Consider the following 25,633-nt stretch of genomic DNA (forward strand, 5'->3'; position numbering starts at 1 on the left):
AAACGGGATCATTTTCTTTATTTCTCTTTCAGAAAATTCATTGTTAATATACAGAAATACTGCTGATTTTTGTATGCTAACATTTATGTGTTACCATTTTAATAAAATTAAACATTACTGAATTCATTGATTAGATCTGAACAGTTTTCTTGGTGGCGTCTTTAGGATTTTCTATTGGAAATCATGTCATCTGCAAATAAAAACAATTTTACTTCTTCCTTTCCAATTCTGGTGACTTTTATTTCTTTTTTCCTGCCTGCTTGCTTTGGTTAGGACTTCTAGTACTATGCTGAATAAAAGTGATGAGAGTGGGCATCCCTGTCTTATTCCTGATCTTAGAGGAAAAGCTTTCAAGCTTTCAAGCTTTCACCATTGCTAGTTTGCCAACATTCAGTTCGCTAGTATTTTAATGAGAATTTTTGCATCTATACTCATTAGGGATATTGGCCAGTAATTTTCTATAGTGTCCTTTTCTGGCTTTGGTATCAGAGTAATACTGGCCTTGGAAAATAAGTCAAATATATATATATATATATATATATATATATATATATATATATATATATATATTTAATTCTAATTCAAATTCAAAGGGGTTTTCAAATTATAATTGTTTCTTTTTTGTGGTGAAAAGTAAGGAATAAGTCATAAATTACTTTCACATATGTTAATCAGATTATGCATGTCAGGCTATAATTTGTCCAATAGCCTACTAAACTCTGCTACGTAAGTCTCACTCCTCATAATAGTCCTGCAAGACAGGTTGTCCCTCCTACTTTAGAGGGGAAATCAAGGCTCAGAGGGACAAATTACTTGTCCAAGGCCACACGGTGGCCTGTGCTCAAGTCCATGCTTGCTATTTCTAATTTGCCCTGTTCTCCACTTTAAACACAATCAATTAGAGCAGTGGTTCTCAACCTTCCTAATGCCGCGACCCTTTAACATAGTTCCTCATGTTGTGGTGACCCCCAACCATAAAATTATTTTCGTTGCTACTTCATAACTGTAATTTTGCTATTGTTAATGAATCGTAATGTAAATATCTGTGCTTTCCGATGGTCTTAGGCTCTACAGCAGGGTTCTAGTTTAAAAAATTAAACAAAAATAATTTTATGGTTGGGGGTCACCACAACATGAGGAACTGTATTAAAGGGTCGCGGCAATAGAAAGGTTGAGAACCACTGAATTAGATGCTTCTTAAACATATTCAGATACAGTACGCTTCCACCATGTGCCCACTCATTTTGTCATTTTCAAACATTCTACCAGTCCAGATTCCTCCTAAGTACGTGGATTCCTTGAGCACAGGGCCCGTGTCCTTGTCTTAGGACTGGCCTGGTCCTAGAAGGGTGCCACCTCTGAGCAGCAATGTTAGTCCCTGTCACACCTGCAACTGAAGTCCAAGGCCTGTTACCGCCCACAGTTAACAAGCAGAGCACCCACACCCTGTGCTTCCCATTTCACAGGGCACCACAATTCAGACTGTGAGGGAGTGACCACCTGTGGCTGCTCAGTAACCTGTGGTTACTCCTAACTTGAGTTCAGGGGACAACTTCCAGCTGACACTTCCACTGGCGGTCGAGCTCCGCTTTCTCCCTTCTATGTCTACATCATTAAGCATTGCATCCTAGCTCCTCTTACTATCTACATGTATAAGAGCTCAATTTAGAGGGTATGTGTGAGTTCCAGGCAGCTGTCATGGAAAACATCCGCATACTCAGCCCCAATGCATGACAAATAACAAGGGCCAAGGACACCTCGGTCCTCACTTTGGGACTGCCACCCTCAGAGTATGCCTGGCCCAGGACCACCAGGTCACCATCACATAAGCACAGCAGCTCAGCCCTCCCCCTCCCATCTGAGGTGGCTCAGGAGGGACCTCCCAGAGCAGAAGGGAAAAGCCACCTTTACCTTTTTTGGCTCGGAGCACTCGCCCTAGCCTCTGGGCCTCCTGCCGCCGGGAGCCACCGTGAGATGAGATCTGAATGAGAACATTTGCTTCTGGCAGATCAAATGATGTGTCACCCACCTACAGAAATGAAGCAGCTGTGTGTCTGGGAAGGTTTTCATATATGAGGTGACAAGAGAAAAAAAATCAACTGGCCTCATTAAATAAGCTCTGCAGATAATTTAGAAAAGCAATCACGACCCTCTTCTCTATGCCAGGGCCCTTCAGATGCAGCAGCCTCTCGAACCCAGTGCGAATGCTCCTGAGAGCTGTCCCCATGACCATCAGGACCCACAGGCACCACCATCCTCTCAGCCACACTCTGTGTGGGCTGCTAACAGACCAAGACAAGAGGGTCCTGTCAACAGAGACTGTCTGTGAGTTGCTCTTATTTTTTGCTACAGAAATACGTCTGCATCAAACCACCCACACTCTTACTCCTAAATGGAGGCCACTGGGACCAGCAGCACGTGTCAGATAGGTGACGTAATGGGTGCCACTGCCTTCACTGGGCTGGATTCTGATTCACAGCAACTGTGTCAGTTTGGGGGCTACAACCATATAGATCCCCCCTCCCCCCGCCCCTTTCCCCGACATCAAAGTTTGGTACTTACAGACCGAGCCAAGGTCACTTTTATAGGTAAATCTCATTTTGGGGGGGTTCTGGGTCTATTCTAATCTGAATGACTGTTCCAAACAGTTGGGCCACAGCTTCTAACTGCAAATGAAAGCCATCCCCAAGCCAGGCCGACACAAGCTCAGCACCCCTCATGGCACAGCAGGAGCCAGGCCCAAGGCTACCCGCACCTGTAGGAATCGCCAACTCCATAAAGAGAATCTCATCCAAATGCCTACTTTTGCCCTAGTAGGTGATAAACTTTTTCCCTTTTATAAAGAAAATACAACTTAAAATTCCTGCATTCCAAAAAGAGATGGGAAAAACTTTAGTCAAGCAAAAGGACTTTAGAGATTCTGCATAATACATAAATCCTAAATCTGCTTCTTCTACTACCCAGACACATGGGAAGGAAAACCAACATGAGGTGTTCCTTCAACAAACACCAACTCACTGCCCAGATATCATCCAGTGTCCCCCAGGCCTTGGGGTTGCCAGGGCCTCACCACCACTGCATGCCACACAGACCTTGGATATGAAGATGGTGTTGATTTTGGGGTTGTGCTTGAAATTCTGGAGAATCTGCATCCTTTCTCCCTGGGATGTAGGACCATAGATATAGGGTCTAGAGAAGAACAAGACCATATTAGGAAGGCCACAGAATCACTCCTCAATTATCCTAGAAACACATGAGAGGGAAAAGGAGCTCCTGCAAAGTACTCTCTCCCAGAAGGCTGGCCACCCAAGAATATTTGGAGGAGACCCATAAACATGAGTGGCAATGCACCTTCCCCACCCCCTTCCAAAACACACACACACGCCACCCCTTCACCGTTGAGCTGAGGTTCAAGGTCACCATTCTCCCTGGGATTCCCTTCTTTACCTTTTTCTTTGTTTTTGGACTGGGTCTAGCTCCAAGTTTAGTGTCTATACAAAGAGAACCCCCTGGATTTCATGAAGCTCAATGGGGATGGCAAAGGAAACAATGCTATTTGCAAACCAAAGCTTGGAAACAACTCTTTTCCTAATGACACAGACATTCTCCTCCAAGAAAGGGGTAGAAAGAAGCAAAGAGCCCCTTCCAGACTTTTCTCTATGACCTCCTTTAACACTAAGTTCAAAACCGATCTATTTAATTCCCAGTTCTCAGCCAAAGAACACAACCGTATCTGCGGCCTCGCTGGTCATCCATCACCTCTTGGCACCTGGCAATGCCATTCATGGAATGACCTAGTTTCTGTGGCTTTCCCGGGGTAACAACAGTGATGATGATGATTACAAGGACGACTACCTGATACACAGGTCCCACACACACCAAACACCATGCAAGATACTATGTTGAAAAAAATCCATACATCCCTGCCAACAGTCCTGACTGTAAAAGGTAAGTTTCACTAAGGGGCAGGAGACTGAAGAGGCTGAACCAAGTGTAAATGTCCACCTCTCAGGCCATTACATGGAAGGCTCAGAAAGCACCATTTCTGACCCTCCACACGCTTCCCAACCCTGTGCTACTAACTAGGAATGGGTGTACCTGAGAGAGCAAAACCCTTGCCGTGGGGAAGCGGGCTGGGGCCTGGGACAGATGGACACCCAGGTTGATGGCCTCAGGTCACCCCAAACACTGCAAGCCTGTCATACAAGAGTGTTCAGGCACCATACAAATCTTGTTCTTTCCTGTGTGTGTCATGCTGGGAAAACCCCCTCTTCAGAACCACCTGTCTCTCAACACCCAAGTTTTATGTGGTTCTTCTCCTCCCCCATCGTAAGAAGCTACCTCACATGACAGTGAGCCCTGTTTCTGAAGACTCCCCACACAGGAAATGAAACAGAAAGGTAACCGACCTGCAGAAGAGTCCCTCACATAAGCCAAGCACCAATTAGATGCTGGGCCCAAGAATCCTGAGGCGGGTGGTGGTAGGTGAGCCCATGTGACAGAGCGAGAGGAGGCCGAGAGAGGTACACAGCACTCCTGAGGGGGCACAGCTAACAAGAGGAGCTGCTGGGAGTCAGATCCAGCCGTCAGAATCCAAAGTGGTGTCTTTTCCACCTCATATACCAAACAACCCACAGTCTCTCCTGCAAAGTACTGGGTGACACCTATTGCTTTCTTAGTAAGGCTGGATGAACCAGGAGCTTGGAGACTCCCCACCCCACCTCAATCCTAAGCACATGCCCAGGACCCACAGGATCATTTTAAAGCAAGAAAACAAGACAAGCAAAAGCACTTCATATACTTAAAGGCCAGAGGTACACAAGAAAGAGAAGTAAAAGTTGTAATTATCTTTCCAGTATCCCTAAGACAGCCATGACCTCTGCCCTCCATCTCTGCCAGACAGGCAGATTCTACAGTGCTGGGCAAATGCGTGTGCCTGACCAGGCAGGTCTCAGGAGACTACAACCAAAGGACAAACCTCAGGTGTGTTTGAATGCAGGTGTAGGGCAGGGCCCTTGAAGAAGGCTCCAGGGAGAATATAGATGGAGCACTGAAATGGGGGGTGGGGAGGGGAGAGAGAAGACAGCTGTTAAATATGACACAGTAAACAGATGCATTGTTTTATTGCCCCTCCCAAACTGACACTGTCACCGTGCAGACTTAAAAAGAGAAACCCACAAGGGCAAAGGGAACAGGAGCAGTAACGGCAGGACAGAGAGTGAACAATATTGTGGAAGTCGACACACAGAGAGGGAGCAGATGCCCAAATCCGCAGGAGGGAAAGCCAGGACAGACAAGCTCTTAGTGCAGAACAGGAAGTGTTCCGGACCTCGTCACCAGTGGCCTGGGAAGGGGACGGGGAGCAGATGGCAGACAAGGGCTGTCGGAGTATCTGAATGAGCAGCAGTGTGAGGCCCCAATCCCAGCAGCCAGGTGGGCCTCCTCCCATCTGGCAGAAACCTAGAGGCTTAGGCAGAACGGAGGCAAAGGTGAGACTGAGAGTGAAGAACGAAGGGAATCCCTTTCTCCCTCTCCCCCCACATGCTGGAAGCCAGGAGACCCGAAGATTCCTCTCTGGAGAAACTGTCCTGCCCAAGAAAGAAGACCTTTAGAGATACTGGCATTTCTAAATCTCTTCATGAGTCACCAGGCTCTTGCCCAGTCACGCACGGTGAGGTCCACAGGTCGGCGAAGCTATTCAGAAAGGCCAATTAGCTTTCTAGTGACTGGCTCTTTTTTTCCTGTGGATACCAAATTATTTTATTTGAAGGAATGGTACCCATGAAAGTCATGAATGGATGATTTGGTACAAGTTATAGAAAAGGTAAAGGTAACTTCAACATGCACGTACTGCTTTGGTGACCAGGGAAGTCACCCTCGTGGCTATGGGAAGCCAGCATAACTAGTGACTGACTCTTAAACAAGAAAATACAGCCAAGGGTCACCAAAAATCAGAGGGGCTCTGCAGACAGAGGTGGAGCAATCAAAACAATAAAACGTGAAGAGAAGAGAGACAGTGCCAGGAACAGAAGAAATGTCAAAGCTTCACAAGCCCAGAGAAGACACTGCATGAAACAGGAACAGTCAGCAAGGAAGAGCTCTTGCAAATTAAATGCTTCAATAGAAGGGCTGGCAGACAAAGGGAGAAAAAAATAGGAGAAAAAAGAGAACTGGGGAAGTTGTTCAAAGATCTAACATCTTACAACAGGGATTCAAAGAAAGACAGAACAGAAAAAACAGAAGATGAGTTAACAAAGAAAAAAACAAATTCTCAAAACTGAAACACGAGTTTTCATATTAAAAAGGTCTAATGGCCCTGGCTGGTGCTCAGTGGTTAGAGCAGGGGTGGGCAAACTTTTTGACTCGAGGGCCACAATGGGTTCTTAAACTGGACCGGAGGGCCGGAATAAAAGCATGGATGGAGTGTTTGTGTGAACTAATATAAATTCAAAGTAAAGGAGCGGAGGGGAGAGCAAGAGAATCGGATAGAACAGCCGGATCCGGCCCGCAGGCCGTAGTTTGCCCAAGGCTGGGTTAGAGCATCGGCCCCAAGCACTGAAGGGTCACAGGTTCAATTCCCGGTCAAGGGCACATACCTGGGTTGCAGGTTCGAACCCCAGGCCCGGTCGGTAGGGGGGTGTGCAGGAGGCAACCAATCAATGTGTCTCAGGTGAGGATTAACCAAAAAAGGGTTAAAGACTGCCCATATCACAATGAAAGAAAATGACCACACTAGACATACAGTTTTGAAATCTCAAAAAAAGATTCTAAAAGCTTTCTGAGAGAAGGAAACAGATACTACAGCAGATCCCGTGCAGAGAGGGATCAGAAGGGCACCAGGCTTCCCAGCAGTGACAATGGAAGCCCCAGCAAAACTGAGCCTGCCTTTAACATTCTGAGGCTCAGCCAAACTACTCGTTAAGTGTAAAGCTGAATAAATAATTTTCAAGAAAAGTCTCAAAAAATTTTCTTCCCTCAGAAATCTACTGGAGGACGTGCTCCTTCAAAATGAGTGACCAAGAAAGAAGAGACTTGCGATACAGAAAAGGGGGCTCCCACACAGGGAAGAGGTCAGGGAAGGACAGGATGCTATCAGAGGGAGCCCACCGACTCTGCTGAGCAGCTGTTCTAGTCCGAGAAATGGTATGCTGGTAGGCACCCCACCAGGGAGAGAGATTTAAAAAGTACTAATGTGCCGAAACCGGTTTGGCTCAGTGGAAAGAGCGTCGGCCTGCGGACTGAAGGGTCCCGGGTTCGATTCCGGTCAAGGGCATGTACCTTGGTTGCGGGCACATCTCCAGTGGGAGGTGTACAGGAGGCAGCTGATCGATGTTTCTCTCTCATCGATGTTTCTAGCTCTCTATCCCTCTCCCTTCCTCTCTGTAAAATATCAATAAAATATATAAAAAAAAATAAATAAAAAGTACTAATGTGTCTGACCCTGTGGAGAAGGGTTCATGGTTGCAGGAGGGGTCTGAAGAGGAACAATTAAGTGTGTTTAAAAAAAACACACAAAAAATAAAGCAATGAGAAGGTAATTACTAACTCCAGAAAAAAATATATTTTTTAAGTATTAGTGTTTTATTGTTTGTTTTTAATTGAATTTTTTAAAATACATTTTATTGATTTTTTACAGAAAGGAAGGGAGAGGGATCGAGAGTTAGAAACATCGATGAGAGAGAAACATCGATCAGTCGCCTCCTGCACACCCCCTACTGGGGATGTGCCCACAACCAAGGTACATGCCCTTGACTGGAATCAAACCTGGGACCCCTCAGTCTGCAGGCAGACGCTCTTAACCACTGAGCCAAAACGGTTAGGGCTGCTTTTAATTGATTTTGGAAGAGAGAAGAGATTGAGAAATATCGATGAGAGAGAAGCATCACTGATTGGCTGCCACCTGCACATTCCCCTTTGGGGATTGAGCCCACAACTCAGGCCTGCACCCTGACCAGGAATTGAACCAGGGAGCTCTTGGTTCCTGGGTTAACATTCAGCCACTGAGCCACACCAGCTGGGGCAGAAAAAAACTATTTTTACAAAAATAATGTAGTCATAATACACTATGTGCCTTGGCTTGAACAATACACATACAGTCAAAGTCACTGAATTCTAACTTAACACCAAACATACTGCGAGGATGGGGCAATACATTCAAGAGAGCTAAATCCTAAACTCACATATTAGGAAGTTAACAGGCAATCTCTATAGTTAATAATCAAGAAATTGCTATATAAATTATTACTTAGAAATATGGAGAATAGAGTTGAAGGTGGCTCGCCTTTGGGAGAACCAAAATGGCGGCACAGGTAACCTCCAGTACTCACTGCCTCCATACCATGTCAAAATTACAACTAAAACAGAACCACCATCATTCAGAATCGCCTGAAATCTGGCTGAATGGAAGTCCTACAACTAGGGAAGTAAAAAAGGCACATTGAGAGTGGTAGGAGGGGCAGAGGTGCAGAACAGGCTGGTGTTGGATGTTTTTAATCGGGAGGGATATCTCCACTGCAGAGACCTCTTGAGGAGCAAGGAGTCCTAGCTCCATACCAGACCCCCAGCCCAGGGTTCCAGAGCTGGGAAAAGTCCCTTAATGTTGGGCTGTAAAAACCAGAAGGCATTGTGGCTGAGTGACACAGAGGCTGCTGGAGCCCCAGGCAGTTCCTCTTAAAGGGCCAGCACATGAACTTACAAGGCCCCACTTCCTCTGAGCTCCAGCACCGGGCAGCGGCTTTGGGGGATCCAGACACATAAGGGGAGGAATTGCATTGTCTGGCATCAGGGCAGGAACTCAGGAGTGGCCTCCTCTCAGATAGAGGCGGGGGTAGAAGGGTGTGCTTTCAGGGGTCATTGTTCCTGTGCTAGGACCTCCCCTGTCACTGAGCTGACTGGCAGCCGTATCTGACTTTCCATCAGCCTGGCTCACACTGTTTGCTCCACCCTGGTAATTTCCTGAGAATCCGTCCCATTCCAACTTGCAGCTCTACCCAAGCTGTTTGCAACAGCTTTCCCATATGGCCTGTTCTGGCTCAGGCTTCAGACTTTCCTAAAATCTCTTAAACAAGCAGCAGCTGGTGTCAGTGTACTCCAAACCTATAAATAAAAAGCCCAAGACCTAGCTCTAGCACCAGCCTGCCTTGCTTCACAGCTGGGCCTCTCCTAGGCACTTCCAAGCCTATCTGCAGATCTCTCTGTAGCTCCTGTCAGGTGGCCCCAGGCAGTGGCTGACTTTGCCCCTCCCTGGAGGAACCAGAGCCAGTGCACCTGGTGGACAGCTTCAGACCACAGCAGATTACAACTCTACACATCCACAAGCAACACATGCAAGGGGCAGACTCAGTGAGCACCAAAGCCCCAATGAAGCAAGTCCTGCTCCATAGGGTGTCTCCTGCACAGAAGCTCTCCCACTGTAGTTGCAGCTGGTACTCACACAGCTAAATGGCCTGGTGGTCAACTCCTTCCAGTGATGCCAATGGCATTCAAGGCTCAATTACAAGACTGTGCACACAGCCCACACAGGGACACACCTAGAGAGCCCAGCTCAGGTGACTGGGGAGGCTGAGCCACTGGGCCCTCCAGGACACCTACTACACAAGGCCACTCTACCAATTCCAGGAGACATAACAGCTCTTCCTAATACATAGAAACAAACACAGGGAAGTAGCCAAAATGCGGAGACAAAAAAAACATGTTACAAATGAAGGAAATGGAAACAAGCAAACTCCTCGATACAGCGTTCAAATCAATGGTTATAAGGTTACTCAAGGATCTTAATGAGAGCTTCAAGGAACCCAGTGAGACTTTCAAGGATCTTAGTGAGAATGTTAAAGACATGAAAAAGGAATAGTCAGAAATTAAGCATACACTAACTAAAATAAAGAAGTTTACGGATTCATCAGTAGAGGATTTCAAGAATCAAATCAATAATTTAGAATATGAGGAAGCAAAAAACACCCAATCAGAGGAGCAAAAAGAATAAATATCAAAGAATATGAAAAGAGTATAAGGAACCCCTGGGACAACTTCAAGCGTACCAACATTCGCATTATAGGTGTGCCAGGAGAAGACAGAGAGCAAAATTTTGGTTCCCAGAGTCAGAGCATATGCCTAGATTTCGGGCTCAAATCCCAGTAGGAGTGTACAGGAGACGGCCAATCAATGATTCTTTCTTATCATTGACTAGAGGCCCAGTGCACAAAATCCGTGCATGGGGGAGGGGGATGTCCCTCAGCCCAGCCTGCACCCTCTCCAATCTGGGACCCCTCGAGGGATGTCCGACTGTCTGGATGCCCGACAGTCGGACATCCCTCTCACAATCCAGGACTGCTGGCTCCCAATTGCTCGCCTGCCTGCCTTCCTGATTGTCCCTAACCGCTTCTACCTGCCAGCCTGATCACCCCCTAACCACTCCCCTGCCAGCCTGATTGATGCCTAACTGCTCTCCCCTGCCAGCCTGTTTGCCCCTAACTGCCCTCCCCTGCAGGCCTGGTCACCCCTAACTGCCCTCCCCTGCAGGCTTGATCGCCCCAACTGCCCTCCCTTGCAGGCCTGGTCCCTCCCAACTGCCCTCTCCTGCTGGCCTGATCACCCACAACTGCCCTCCCTTGGAGACCTGGTCCCTCCCAACTGCCCTCCCTTGCTGGCCATCTTGTGGCAGCCATCTTGTGTCCACATGGGGGCAGGATCTTTGACCACATGAGGGCAGCCATCTTGAGTGTTGGAGTGATGGTCAATCTGCATATTACTCTTTCATTAGATAGGATAGAGGCCTGGTGCACGGGTGGGGGCTGGCCGATTTGCTCTGAAGGGTGTCCCAGATCAGGGTGGGGGTTCCGTTGGGGTGTGGGGCAGCCTGGGCAAGGGGCCTGTGGTGGTTTGCAGGCCGGCCACACTCCCTGGCAACCCAAGCGGAGGCCCTGGTATCTGAGGTTTATTTATTTTCTACAATTGAAACTTTGTAGCCTTCAGCAGAGCCAAGCCTTCTGCTTGCTCTGAGGCAGCAGCCATTTCTGTTGGAATTTATGAATCTTCTATAATTGAAACTTTGTAGCCTTAAGTGGAGGCCTGGGCTGGCCAGGGTGTGCGGAAAGCTTGGATTCCTCCATCACCACGGGCAACCCTAGCCTCCTGCTCTTTCCAGCTCCGTGGCTGCCGCCATTTCTGTTTGGAATTATGTATCTTCTATCATTGAAACTTTGTAGCCTTGAGTGGAGGCTTAGGCCGGCAAGGGCAGGCAAAAAGCTTGGCTTCCTCCATTGCCGGGGAAACCCAAGCCTCCCTCCTGCTCTCTGTGACCGTAGCCATCTTGGTTGGGTTTATTTGCATATTCGCTCCTGATTGGCTGGTGGGCATGTCTTGTGGGCGTAGCAGAGTGATGGTTAATTTGCATATTATTCTTTTATTAGATAGGATGTTTCTTACCTCTCCCTCTCCCTTCCTCTCTGAAATCAATAAAAATATATATTTTTTATAGAAGGAAAGAAATAATGACAGAAAACTTCCCTTACCTGATGAAAGACCCAAACAAGAGGAACCCAAAGAGGTCCACACCAAGAAATCATCATTAAAATTCCAAGAGTTAAAGACAAAATCAGCAAGAGAAAAGCAATCACTTACCTACAAGGGAGCTACTGTCAGCTGATTTCTCAACACAAACTGTGCAGACCAGAGCGAGTGGCAAGAAATATTCAAAGTGATGAATAGCAAGGACCTACAACCAAGGTAACTCTACCCAGCAAAACTATCATTTAGAATTAAGGAGCTCATCACCACCAAACCAGTATTGCAATGAAAAGTTGAAGGATATTCTTTAGGAAGAGGAAGAGGAAGAAGAAGAAAAAAGATTAAAAAAAAATAAGAACAATAAAATGGCAATAAATACATAGCCATTTTACTATGTATACTATCAACAATTGAATCTAAAAATCAAAATAATTGAACAAGGAATCTGATGAACAAAATAAAATAGAATCAGAGGCATGGAAACATGGAACAAACTGACAAATCTCAAAGGGAAGAGGGGAAAGTGGGTGGGAAGAGATTAACTGAAGATATTTTGTGTATATATTTGTTTGTTTATTTAAATCTTTATTGTTGAAAGTATTACATATGTCACTTTTTTCCCCCCCAATTGACCTCTTCTAGCCTGCCCCTGCATTCCACCCCAGGCCTTCACCACCTTATTGTCTGTATCAAAGACCTTATATGCATATAGGCATTACCTATGGACACAGACAATAGGGTGGTGAAGGATTGGGGCAGGGTGGGAACTGGGTAGAGGGGAACAGTAGAGGGGGAAAAAGGGGGACATCTGTAATACGCTCAACAGTAAAGATTTTTAAAAATTAAAAATAAATTAATTAAAAAAGAAGGTGGCTGTCTTTGGGGAACAAGACTGATCACATGAACTGTGGTTTTTCTTAACACATTAAGCGCCCAGCCTGTTTTGTCTTCCGGATGGAAAGTATAGTGTCAGTCACTAACATGTCAGTGATTGACATGGCACTTAACATGTTAACTACTATGTTACTCTGATAAAAAATAAGATTTTTATACTATCAACAATAAAAGGTTTATTTTTTAAAAAATAAAAATAAAGGTACAATTTTAGAAATTTAAGAAACCTAATTTTTTTCTCAGCTTTGTCATCTATAAAATGGGAACAATGCAACTAACTTCCTTGCAGGGTAAGGTGAGGATTAAATCACAGCCTGCTCAAGAGAAGCTGGTCTGCAGGGACACTAGCCTCCATCCTACCACCCCACAGGAAGAACAAGGCCTGCCTGCACAAAGGGCCTTCCTACCGCTACACGGACACGCCCTTGAGGCCCACTGCAGCAGGAGCACAGTCCTCATCCTCCTCACTTGGCAGGGAATATACAATAGCCAGGCTTTACACACAGGCAGGCGGGCTGGTGAGGACTCTGATATGTCCTAAGAAGCTCTTTCTCAATGGAAGGCCATACCAGGGATGCTGGCTCAGTCTGCCTTGCCTCCCTGGTCCCTGGCCCATACAGTCTGACCTCATCACAACCCACAGTGCTCACTTAGTCTGAAATTCCCAATGCCAACCTCTGCCCACCCTTGGAGTCCAGGTCCAAAGCAGCATTACTCTAGTCCCTGCTCCCTGAGCTCAGGGTGACCAAGCTCCCTTTTCCACACTGTAACCTCTAACTCCAACCACTTACTCCTGTCTTGCCTGGTTCCTGGAGCTGGGAGCCACAGAACCAGACCTTTGGATCCTAGAAGTTCCTAAAAGCTTCAAGAAAAACCAGGCACCTCTGCACTCTCACAAAGGGAAGGTAACTGGCTTAGGAGCCAACTTCAACTTTTCAATTCTTACTTGTTCAGTCGAATGGCATATTCCTTCAGGGCAAACACATTATCAGCAAAGACAATAATCTTGTCATTCCTCCTTTCATGAAACTTAATCAGAAACTGGCAAGCTCTGAATTTGTTGGGGTTCATGGTGTACAGCAAGATTCGTTTCTTGGTTTTGATTGCTACATACTCCCTGTAAAACTCAGGAGACATCGGGCACCAAACCTGTGATACAATAAGAATCATAGGTTAGTGTGCAAGTTTAAATATTACACAATTAGAAACTTGTGAAGACCATTCATTTAGCAGAATTAACTTTAAAACAAAGGTTTGTAAATTATATCTCAATACAACTGTAAACACACACACACAGACCAAAACCAAACCTAATAGGTAACGTGGAGCCAGGGCACTCCACATGCTAAAACGCTGCTCAAAGTGAATCTTAGTAATCCCTCCTTTGGAAAACTGCTGTTTGAAACTGCTGTTGAACTACTCTGTTATTCTTAGATAGTCCCTTATTCGGTAGGTCAACTCTGTTATTTTTAGACTAGAGGCCCAGTGCAGGTGGGGCCCATTGGGCCAGGCCGGTGGGGGAGAGAGGCCAAAGGTGGTTGGCCAGCTGGCCCCGCCCCCAATCGAGGTATTGGGGGCCAATCGGGAGCCAGGCAGCCTGGGGGCAGGGGGCCGATCAGGCCTGGATCAGGCTGGTTGGCTGCTGTAGTTCGCATAGCCACCAGTCGTTCTGGTCGTTCCACTGTTCCGGTGGCTGGGCTTTTATATATATAGACTAGTGGCCCAGTGCACAAAATTCGTGCACTGAGGGGGGTTCCCTCAGCCCAGCCTACACCCTCTCCAATCGGGGATCCCTTGGGGGATAACCGGCAGTTGGACATCCCTCTCGCAATCTGGGACCACTGGCTCCTAACCGCTCACCTGCCTGCCTGCCAGATTGCCCCTGCCTCTGCCTGCCTGATTACCCCTAACTGCTTCTTCCTGCCTGCCTGATTGCCCCTAACCCCTCTGCCTGCCTGATCGCCCCTAACTGCCCTCCCTGCCAGCCTGATCTTGCCCCCAACTGCCCTCCCCTGCCGGCCTGATCTCGCCAACTACCCTCCCCTGCCGGCCTGATCTCACCCTCGACTGCCCTCCTCTGCCGGCCTGATCTCGCCCCCAACGGTCCTCCCCTGCCGGCCAATTTGGTTCTGATTGGTCAGTTTCTATTCCAGTCAAGAGTCAAAAGCCTGGGGAAGCTGCCTGGCCAGACACATGATCATCCCACAGGTGAGCTCCACAGCAATAAGACTGTTCCCATTGGGAGTGTTCATGACCAGGACGCCCTTCCCGTGGCAGCCTCCAGATCCACGTTGTCCACACTGGTGCCGGCCCTGCCCACCACCTGGAGCTCCTCTGCTGCATTGATGACATGTGCGGTCACCTTGGTGGCTGAGCGGACGATAGGGCCTTCGCAGTCCCGCAGCTCGGCTATCAGCTCCTCTTTGCTCAGGTTCTGCTTCTCCACCACCTGCAGCCTTCCATCTTGCAGGATCTTCTGGCAGCAAAGGTCCAGGCTGTCACTGATGAGCACTTTCTGTAGATTTGTGAAGGCCATTGCTGGAGTTGGCCTCGGGATCAACCCCTCTCTCTGGAAACACCTCTAAGCCCCTAGATTTGGTTCTGATTAGTCAGTTTCTATGCCAGTCAGCATCAAAAGCTCTGCCTCCTAGGCAGCCATTGGCTCCTCACACTTCACCCAGATTTGGTTCTTTTTTTTTTTTTTTTTTTTTTTGGGGGGGGGGTGTCTGTTTATTAAGTGGTTATTACAGGGGTCAAACCACATAAGTGGTGTCAGCCCCAGGAATGTGACCTCTGAATGTTGATCACAAAGCTCCCAAGACTGGTCCTGGTGAGCCCCAAGGTCAGAAATGAAACTGAAAGGCCTCGGTCACATGCTACTTCCAGGCGTCCAGGCAGGGCAGCAGGAGGAAATGCTCATGACGTGCCAGGTCTCCCCATCGGACACCACCGAGGTCTGGTAGGACAGCAGCTGCATGCCTGCCTCTGCCAGAAGCCCAATCATGGTAGGCAGCATGGCAGGGTTGGAGGGCTGAGCCCGGAAAAGGAGCAGGGGCAGACCCCTGCAGAGGCACTTCTGGTCTGAAGGAGCTCTGTTGAGTGCCTGCAGCACAGGTGTGGTGCCCTGGACAAAGCCCACAGCCTGGTAGGGGGCACCTGCCAGAGCCATGCTCAGGAGGCCTTCCCTGCATCCTTGCTCTCCTGGCACAGTGGGGTTATGGGAGGTGGTTACATTAAGGCCAGCCTCCTTCACCAGCAGCTTGGCATTCACCAAGTTCACATCCGCATGATTAGAAGCATCTTTGAGGAGGCCAGTTCCCAGTTTCTTCAGGGATAAGCCCTGCGTTACCACCTGGATGGTCACTTTGGGGGACCCTGCCCAGACTTGCATCAGTCTTCAGAGCTTTTGCCAGACCGATCCAAGGTTTTGTGTACGGAGAAAAGGCGCTGGTAAGGGCCTGGGCATTCACGGCCCCCGCGAGGGCTCTCCCCTTCACCATGTCCACGAACTAAACAGTGATCTCCTCCCCACAGCGGCTCTGGGCCTCCTTAGAGCTGGCGTCCAGGTGGGGGCAGCTGATGACGTTCTCGTGTCATCAAGGCACAGTCCCAAGGCGACTCCTCCATTAACACGTCCAGCACTGCGCCCGCACACTGCCCCGACTGCAGGGCCCGGAGCAGGGCGCCCTCATCCACAATCCCTCCATGGGTGCAGTTCACCACGCGCATGCCCTTCTTGCACAGGGCGAAGGGGCTGTCATTCAGCAGGCCTGTCGTGGAGGACAGGAAAGGGGTGTGCACAGTGATGAAGTCACAGAGGGGTCAGCTCTCCTCTAGGGGCAGCTGCTGAACGCCGAAGGAGGCCGAGACCTCTGGTGAGATGATGAGGTCGTACCCTACAGTCTTCATCCCGAAGGACTGGATCCGGAAGGCCACCTCTCTCCCGATCCTTCCCAGGCCAAGAATTCCCAGGGTCTTTCCATTCAACTCAGTTCCCATGAACTTCTTTCGGTCCCATTTGCCATCCTTCATCGAAGCTGTCGCCTGGGGAAGCTGCCTGGCCAGACACATGATCATCCCACAGGTGAGCTCCACAGCAATAAGACTGTTCCCATTGGGAGTGTTCATGACCAGGACGCCCTTCCTCGTGGCAGCCTCCAGATCCACGTTGTCCACACTGGTGCCGGCCCTGCCCACCACCTGGAGCTCCTCTGCTGCATTGATGACATGTGCGGTCACCTTGGTGGCTGAGCGGACAATAGGGCCTTCGCAGTCCCGCAGCTCGGCTATCAGCTCCTCTTTGCTCAGGTTCTGCTTCTCCACCACCTGCAGCCTTCCATCTTGCAGGATCTTCTGGCAGCAAAGGTCCAGGCTGTCACTGATGAGCACTTTCTGTAGATTTGTGAAGGCCATTGCTGGAGTTGGCCTCGGGATCAACCCCTCTCTCTGGAAACACCTCTAAGCCCCTAGATTTGGTTCTGATTAGTCAGTTTCTATGCCAGTCAGCATCAAAAGCTCTGCCTCCTAGGCAGCCATTGGCTCCTCACACTTCACCCAGATTTGGTTCTGATTGGTCAGTTTCTATGCCAGTCAGCGTCTCTGGGTCTATCAACAGGGCCTGATCAGAAAGGCGGGTTGATCAGCAGCCCTGGTGGAGGCCTGGAGAGAAATGGAGGCGCGGCTGCTGACCAGACTGCAAGAGAAAGAGAGAGGTAAGTGCTGGTCAAAAGCTGCCACAGAGGCAATGGATCAGTCCCTGCTTCTCTCTTCAGGCCTCTCTCTGGCCCTGATTCGCAGTCCCCTCAGCAGTCAGTGCTGGGGCACTGCACCTGCAGCCGAAGCAATCACCGCTGGGTTGCCATGGCAACCCAGCTCTGACTTCTGGTCTGGTCGAGCTTCGGTCGTAACAGTTGTTACACCCTGGCTCTTTATTATAGAGATAGTCTCTTATTCTGTAAAATAACTGTTTTAGTTTGAATAATAGAAAAAGATAAAAACTTAGCTATCTGACCTTGCAAGCTAGCCATCTGATGTAACAGACTAATACTGATAGTAAGTCCCATATTCTTATGCCAAGTGTTGATTCATTACATTTTCAAGGTTACAAACTGTTTGTAACAATAACCTACACAGAGCTCTTTATGAAATCTGCAAAGAAACTTGAAAGGTATAAATGTGGGAAACTTCCTGTATGCTTTTGCTCAGAAATTTGGGAAACACCTCCCTCTAGGCCATGCAAATAAAGATGACTCCTAACTAATTGGCTCATTAAGGCGTCTTATCTAGCTCGCTGATTTGCAATACAACAAAAGACCTTTCAGTGTCTCTATGTGCAGGGAATTGTTTTCACACCAGCTTCACACGAGGGCACCAGACTGTCCACCAGTAGTGCAAGGGTCCCTCTTAATTGGACCCACCTCCACACAGAGAACTGCACACACACTTCCTAGCTCTGCCTGTTCAGTGAGCCCAGCAATGACACCCTAGTAGCAATGAATGCACCTAACACTCAGAACTTGGTTTGCAAATTACATTCTCTACTGAAAGAGCTCCGTGGAAAATGACTGATTCCAGGGCGAGAGCAGGACAAGTATTAGATGAGTCAGGAATATATTGCTGGGCCAGAAAGCAAGGAAGTGCTCACAGAATGATGGGGACATGTCATCTGGCCATAGAAGCCAGCTTGAAGGTGGTCTACCTCATTGGTCACATCTAAAACAATCTGAGCACCCAAATAAGAATGACAGTAACACTGCCACGGGCCTCTTCTGTGCTAGGCCCTGGGCTTGGGCTGCTAACAAGCTAAAAGAAGCTCAGGCAAATACATTGACTGATGTGCTGTAAGTTTCAAAGGTCTCAAGGCTGCATACAAATACAAAATGACCCCCGGGAGCTCTGCACTGGAACAGGCCACACAGACCACACTAACAGACCGAGTTTCTGGCCAGGACCAGTGCACTTCCACATGAGCACCACAAGCCACTGCACGCTGCCACACCCTGCGTGCCGCTCAAATCCTTGAGTTTTGCTGTTAATGTTTCCTGGTTTCCTCTGAGTCATCTCCTGTCATGACTCCATTAGAATTTCTCATTCTTTATAACCACAGCAATTCTTTTCTCACAGTAAAGTGTTTAAAATCCTGCAATTAACAAAATATGAAACATAAGTGGCTAATAACTATCTGTAAGATTCTCATTGTCATTAGTAAAGCAGAAATCACAAATTAAGACCATAAAGGAATGCCATTTCACACTTACCAGGTTAGCAAAAGTTAAAAGAAAACAAGTAGCTACTGGGCAGTGGAGGGGTGGCATGCCCTCACTCGCCCTGATGGGGGTTAACTGGCACACTCACTCTGGAAAAGTCTGCCGTAGCATGATGAGGAAGGCAACCCTCCAAGGAGCCTTCAACTCAGCAGTGTTACTTCAAGGTGCATCTGCCAGAGCAGTAGCCTACAAACTTCGATTACGTTACATCACAAAATAAACATTCACATACACAAACACAATTTTATGAAACAATATATACCCTTAATACATATTATGCATTCTGGTAGATTGTATTCTATCCTGACCATGACCCACCAAATGGTGATGTCACAGTCCACAGCGTGAACAACATGCTTTAGAGAAACTCTGGCATGAAGGCCCCAGGAAATAGGTACAAAAACATCTGCAGCAATGTCATTAAGCTATAATCTATAGAGACAGAAAACAAATCAGTGGCTACCTAGAGTGAGAGTACAAGCAAAGCTTCATTGCAAATGGTCGCAAGGGAACTTTGGGGATAACAGAAATGTTCTAACACAAGATTGTGGGGATACATTAACTAAAATAAGTTATATAAATCACAATATCTACTTAAAACAGGTCAATGTCACAGAATGCAAACTAAATTTTGATAAAGCTATTAAAAACTTTAAACAACTTAGCAACCCAAATGTCTGTCAACATTGGAAGATTTTTTACTGCTATGTAATATTCCATTACATGTCAAATTGTGGTGTATTTGTATAATGGAGTACTACAGATCAAATCAAAGGGATGAATAGTTCATCATCAAAAAATAATGCATTATGTTCATTAATAATGCTACAGTTCATCATCAAAAAATAATGCATTATGTTCATTAATAATGCTACAGTTCATCATCAAAAAATAATGCATTGCCCTGACCGGTTTGGCTCAGTGGATAGAGCGTCGGCCTGCAGACTCAGGGGTCCCAGGTTCGATTCCGGTCAAGGGCATGTACCTTGGTTGCGGGCGCGTCCCCAGTGGGGGGTGTGCAAGAGGCAGCTGATCGATGTTTCTCTCTCATCGATGTTTTTAACTCTCTGTCCCTCTCCCTTCCTCTCTGTAAAAAATCAATAAAATATATTTAAGAGAAAAAATAAAAATAAAAAAATAATGCATTATGCAAGGAATAAAAATAGAGCAAGTGACAAGTCATAGAAATATATAACCTACTTCTACTTTTAGATACATAAAGATGTTTTAAAAGGTAAAACGAAACAACCCTGTTCAGGAAAAATTGTACATAGCAGGTAAAATAGCCCTAAGACAGCGGCCCCCTGCTGTAGGCAGGGGGAGATGCAACTGGAGAGGGACACAGCCCCCAAGGTTCTGGCAACTCTGTCTCATGGGATGGGTGGTGATTACAAAGACACAACTAGAGATAAGGAAGTTTTCAACAGAGCAAGTCTACCTGTACACGGTCCTCACACTCTCCCTTACCCAACAGCCCCCTTTCCACCCTTCCATGACAAAGGTCACCCTACTCTAACCACTAAGTCATTTTTAGGTGCCAGAAAGAATTCTTGTTCTTGTTCCTTCTGAGAAGACTTATCTTTGAAGATGTATTTTTATCATATACTTGTGCAGGTAGGTATTCATTACAGAACAACTAGAGGCCCGATGCACGAAATTAATGCATGGGTACGGTCCCTAGGCCTGGCCGGCAATCAGGGCCAATCTGTGGGTCGACTGGTGGGGCAATCGGGGTCCCCCTGCTGGCACCTGCCTTGGCCAGCCTGGAGCTGCCTACTCACCGGTCCCGCCACCTGCCCCAGTCGTCTTCCTCTGTGGGAGACAACTTGCAGGTGACTGGGGGCCCCCGCTGGCACCCACCTTGGCTGGCCTAGGGCCTGCGGGCTGGGGGCAGCTCCTACATTGAGTGTCTGCCCTCTGGTGGTGAGTGCACATCATAGCGACCGGTTGTTCCGCCACTTGGTCGATTTGCATATTAGGTTTTTATTATATAGGACATTGGGGAAAATGTCTTCTTAGAAATAAAATAATCAAGGCCATGGGCGCCTTCTGGGGCCACAGGAGTTGACCACTAGGCTTTGGCAGTAGAGGGTGGATAGGATGACTCCCCATGTAGGACCAGCCCAGTAAAGGTGGGCACTCACTCCCAGAAAGGAGGGGCGTGGACTCTGGAGCCAAGCCAGCCTGGATTAGCACCCTCACCTGGCCACTCCCTGCATGCCCTGGACAGTGGTTGTTTCCCACATCTGTGAAGTGGCAGAACCCCACCCAGCTCACAGGGGACAGAGGGTGCACGAGATGGCAGCAATTTTGCTCAGGACCTGACCTGTGTATCTGCCTGGGAAGAACCTACCTGATCCACTTCCCCTGACCCCAGGAGGAGCCACTCCCCAAGAGGCTGCAAGGAAGGGGACAGCTACCTCAGCACACTGGACTTTGGCGATGTAGCCATTGTTCTGCAGCTCCATCCAGTTGGCTTCATAGAGCTTGGGCCCGATCAGAAAATTTAAGTCAACAATTTTGTCATCTTCCCGGACCAGGGTTGCGGTCAAACCCAGCTTGCAGTGGGCCTGCACAATGGTGAGCACCCGTCGAAACATCTTGGCTGGAGAAACAATCGGTAATTCACATGGTCACTTTTGTAAATGCTCAAGTACCACATACAGCTTTGTGACTTCACATTGGCCTGTGATATACATCGCTGACCCCGGGTTCCTGGACCATAGGAGCCTGTCTGAATAGGAATAACCATGTGGGACTCACAATCACCACAGCCAGAACTCTAAAAAGAAGGGGAACAGGAGAGCAAGGGAGCAGCTGCCAGGAAGCTCCATGCGAGCGATCCAGCACTGCCTACTTGAGAGCACCAGTGGCAATTCAAAGTGGAAATTACAACACTGAACATGCCACTGAGCTCTGAATTAGCCAAAGAATTTGCCACCCTGAGACTTGCACTGAGGTTACCAGTTGGGCACATGGAGACTAGAGGAACCAAGGGAGCCAGACCTACATGGCTTCCCATCATCTCCCCAGAAACCAAGGAGAGAGCAGGGGGACGAGCCAGGTTTAGGAAGCTCTCTTCTCCACAGCCTTCCCAACCAGCTGGCAGAGCAGCAACTTCCCGTCTTTCTTTCTTTTGAATGTTGTATCTTTCTGTTTTATCAAATTAAATAAAATAAACACATAAAAGGGTATGAGGTTTACTTTTAAAGACCCAATTTACGGGTTTCCATGGGCTCACCTTTTTCAAATTCTAATAGTTGGCCCTTGAACACCACAAGTTTAAAACGCGTGGGTCCATGACACCACTATATTTTCTATCTGAGGTGGGGAATCTCACCGAGTATGCTGAGGACCAGCTTAAGTTATACAGAGGTTTTTTTGATTCACGAGGACTGGTGCCTCTAAACCCCGAGTTGTTCAAGGGTCAACTGTACTCTGAAGGAAAGTTAAAATGCTCATCTTACCACAGTTAAAGGTAAAACCTGATAATGATCTGAGGAATTCGAGGTCAGACTGCACCGAAACACGAACCAAAACCTAACAGTGAAATAGCAGAGGGCTGTCCAACCCCAGGCAAACAACAAGATCTTACAGAGTTCCACATACTGCAGCATAACGTGGATCACACACACACACACACACACACACACACACACACACACGAAACAAACAAAAAAAGAGTCTGGGGTAACTCCAAAAGAATAGCCAAGAACTCCAGATCAGGTTCCCCACATCAGGACATGGTTGCCACAGCAAAGGAGGCACCAACCTAACATGGGCCCCAGGAGGCAGCACTATAGATGGCCCAGGGATTACCGGCTTCAGGGACGCACGAGTTGGACCCTGCTGGGTACTCGAGCCCCAACACGCCCTTCCTGGAGCATTTGTCTGCAAACCAGTGACATGGCTGCAGCATCTCGGACAGCCTGTGACAGCTGCCCCAGAGAAGAACTCCCAGCTGCTGAAGCACAAGGCTGGTAAATGTTTACACAGGTACACACCTGCAGAGCCATCCAGGTCAAGATCTGAGTGACCTTAGCACCCAAAGCCTCTCCTCTGACCGCCGGTCTACACCCTCAAGGCTCTCCCTCAAGGCACCAAGGCTCTGGCTTGTCATCAGGATGTCTGAATTTCAGATAAACGGAGTCACAGCAGGTGCTTCTTGTGCATGGCCTGTTTCACTGCACATTATGTCACAGTTGTTCTTTGACATTTACTTGTGTGATTCTTTGTGTCGTGCCAAGCACAGTGCCTGCCCCTTAAAAGGTTCTCAATAAATACTTGAAATTGGCACAGTGCCTCCCATACAGTAACCACTTAATATATACAAATACTGTATATATTAAGAATTTCTTATTCATATAATGGCCTAACAGGGCTCCTTTTGGAAGATCTGTAAAAGAGCACAGCCTAACAGTCAAGAAACTCCAATTTGCTACAATTCCCTTATTTAACATTTGCTCTCGGCTCTGCTGAGGGCCTGACCTCAAAACTCTTTAGAGCTGTTTGGTTTCACTCTTCTACCCAACTAACCACAGGAAAGACAGAGCCAGGGGAGCATGGACTGTGTGGGGTACACAGCACAGCCTCATCTCCACAGAGCCCATCTCAAGCCTGGCTGCCATCCTCTGGGACCTGGGACCCATGTGAAAGAGGAACACGAACATACTAAATCCATATTCAGGCAGAAAGCCTCAAGCCTTCCTAAGTTTCAAATGCAGATGATATAATTATACCATCAATTTCCAATCCAATCTGACCAAATAACTACCATCTTCCAAATTTTTTTTTAGTTTCGTTTGTAAGTTATCACACATTTTTTTTTTTGTTTTTGTTTTTTTTTTAATATATTTTATTGATATTTCACAGAGAGAAAGGGAGAGGGATAGAGAGCTAGAAACATCGATGAGAGAGAGACATCGATCAGCTGCCTCCTGCACACCCCCCACTGGGGATGTGCCCGCAACCAAGGTACATGCCCTTGACCGGAATCGAACCCGGGACCCTTCAGTCCACAGGCCGACGCTCTATCCACTGAGCCAAACCGGTTTTGGCAGTTATCACACATTTTAACACATGTATAGATTTGTGTAACCACCACAATCTGCATACAGACCAATCCATCACCCCAAAAATCCTCCCTTGTGCCCTCCCTTGATAGTCACCTCTGCCCCCACACCGCCCCAGCACACACTGATCTGTCCCCATCGCCAAAGTTCTCTTTCAAGAATGTCCTAGCGAGTTATATTCCACAGGACTGCTGGGGACTGGCGGACCAGGTTCCCCTGGCTGAGCAGCCTCTACCACCACTGAAATCTCTCCCAGGGCAGCCGGCTCTACCACAGAGACCATGCCATCCTGAAGGGGAGAGTGGCTGTGACTGGGAACCCAGCCTCACCTCCACCTGGGGAGACTTCAGATACCTCCCGGGACCCTACAGACACAACGCCAGGGACCAGCTGCCTCAGCTGCAAACCCACAAACACTGAGACTCCAGCTTCCCCGGCTGCGGGCTCCTAAAGTTTGTCCACAAGAGAAGGTGGCAGCTGAATAAGCGGATGGGTCCTTTGCCTTGTCACAGAGCAGATAGAAGAAACAGCTGAATCAAATAACATCCACCCGGAATTGGCGAATTAAACACAGCTGGCAAGACAATCTGTGGACGGAAAGGTCAGAGGTCGCCTGAAGAGAGATGGGCTCGGGGATCTGGGCTGGAGGGAGAAACGCATGCAGCCGGGACTAGAGTCTCGGAGGGACACTGCACTATACCAAATCCACGTCCCTTGCGGTCAGTGTAGCTCTCATGTGGAAGGGGGTCCACAGGGCTGCTGGCAGCAGGGGACTCTAGATCTAAGCCCACAGCCAAGGGAGGCTGCACCCAGAAAGGCAGCCTGAAGCTCTGCACTGGCCACACAGTGCCGGGGGGATGAGACGCGCAGCGGCGCTGTTGCTCTGTCTTTATATTTTCCTAGTTGATACTCGCTAAACCCAGTGCATAGGATCTTTCAATTACACTCACTCACTGAGGCTGCAATGCAGGGAAAGGTGGTTTTATGGAAACTAGGGAGCAAAATAGGGAGAGACAATCAGGAAACCAGCTCTGGGATAGTCCATCCCTCCAACCCTGAACAGACATTTTTCTCCTGAAGACCAAGCCCCTCCTAGCAGTGCAGCCTCACCCAGTCTTGAGCTCGGCAGGGAAACAAAGATTCGAAATACCCCCAGGGAGCTCTAAGGGACTGGGTTGAGGGGCCATTTGGTACAGGAAACTAATATAAAAACACTGCTATCTAAAGGCCATGTCAGAAATAGACGCTTGTGTAAATACGACTGAAAGCAGGCAAATAAACAAAGCTGGCAGATTGGTCCCTCCTGGCTGACACCAAGGCTGTGGAGACAGACACAGAGGAGCGGTGGATCACTGGGAACTTCAACACGGTGCTGACTACCTGACAGGAAACTGAGACGTGGCAGGAAGAACAGTAGAAAGGGGTCTTAAACCAGCACCCAGGGGACATTAAAACTCAGCTAAAGCGAACGAAAATCACTACTTCACTTTATTTTAACTTAAACTAAAAATTTTTCCCTTCTATTTTTTATTACTTTTATTTATTATTTTTCTAACCTGTCTTTTTTTAATTTTTTTGGATTAGTGTTCTACATTCTATTTTTTTATCATTATTTTACTCTATCTCATTCTTTCCTTTATGCCAATCTTTCTTACTTACTTCACCCTTTTTCACCCTATTTCTCTTCTCGTTCCTGCTTCAGTTTTTCTCTCCATTCTTTTTACTCTTTAATAATTGATTTTCTTTATCTGCTTTATTGACGCATTACTATTAGTCTCTGTTGGCCTACTCATATATCTAATTTCCTCTCCTGCATCAAGTCCATGCAGCCTTCTCTTTTCTCCTTTTTCACTAGCCAATTTTTTTCTCTTGTTGTGGTTGACTGTTTCAGTTTTT

General features: G+C 47.7%; 1 protein-coding gene and 1 pseudogene across 2 annotated transcripts in view; both read right to left on the reverse strand.

Annotated features, from left to right (window-relative positions):
• Positions 1-25,633, reverse strand: part of ERCC3 (ERCC excision repair 3, TFIIH core complex helicase subunit) — a 49,695-nt gene that overhangs the window by 7,254 nt on the left and 16,808 nt on the right. The window contains exons 9-12 of the mRNA XM_080670462.1: positions 21,086-21,270; positions 13,346-13,548; positions 3,093-3,189; positions 1,912-2,029 (exon numbers count right to left, since the gene is read on the reverse strand). Coding sequence (XP_080526588.1) covers positions 1,912-2,029; positions 3,093-3,189; positions 13,346-13,548; positions 21,086-21,270 — 603 coding nt within the window. The remainder of the gene's footprint in view (positions 1-1,911; positions 2,030-3,092; positions 3,190-13,345; positions 13,549-21,085; positions 21,271-25,633) is intronic.
• Positions 15,243-16,925, reverse strand: LOC308249295 (D-3-phosphoglycerate dehydrogenase-like; annotated as a pseudogene). Its single transcript has one exon. The product of its transcript is annotated as a D-3-phosphoglycerate dehydrogenase-like (transcript).

Source organism: Plecotus auritus, assembly GCF_963455305.1.
Source record: "Plecotus auritus genome assembly, chromosome: 5".
NCBI lineage: Eukaryota > Metazoa > Chordata > Mammalia > Chiroptera > Vespertilionidae > Plecotus > Plecotus auritus.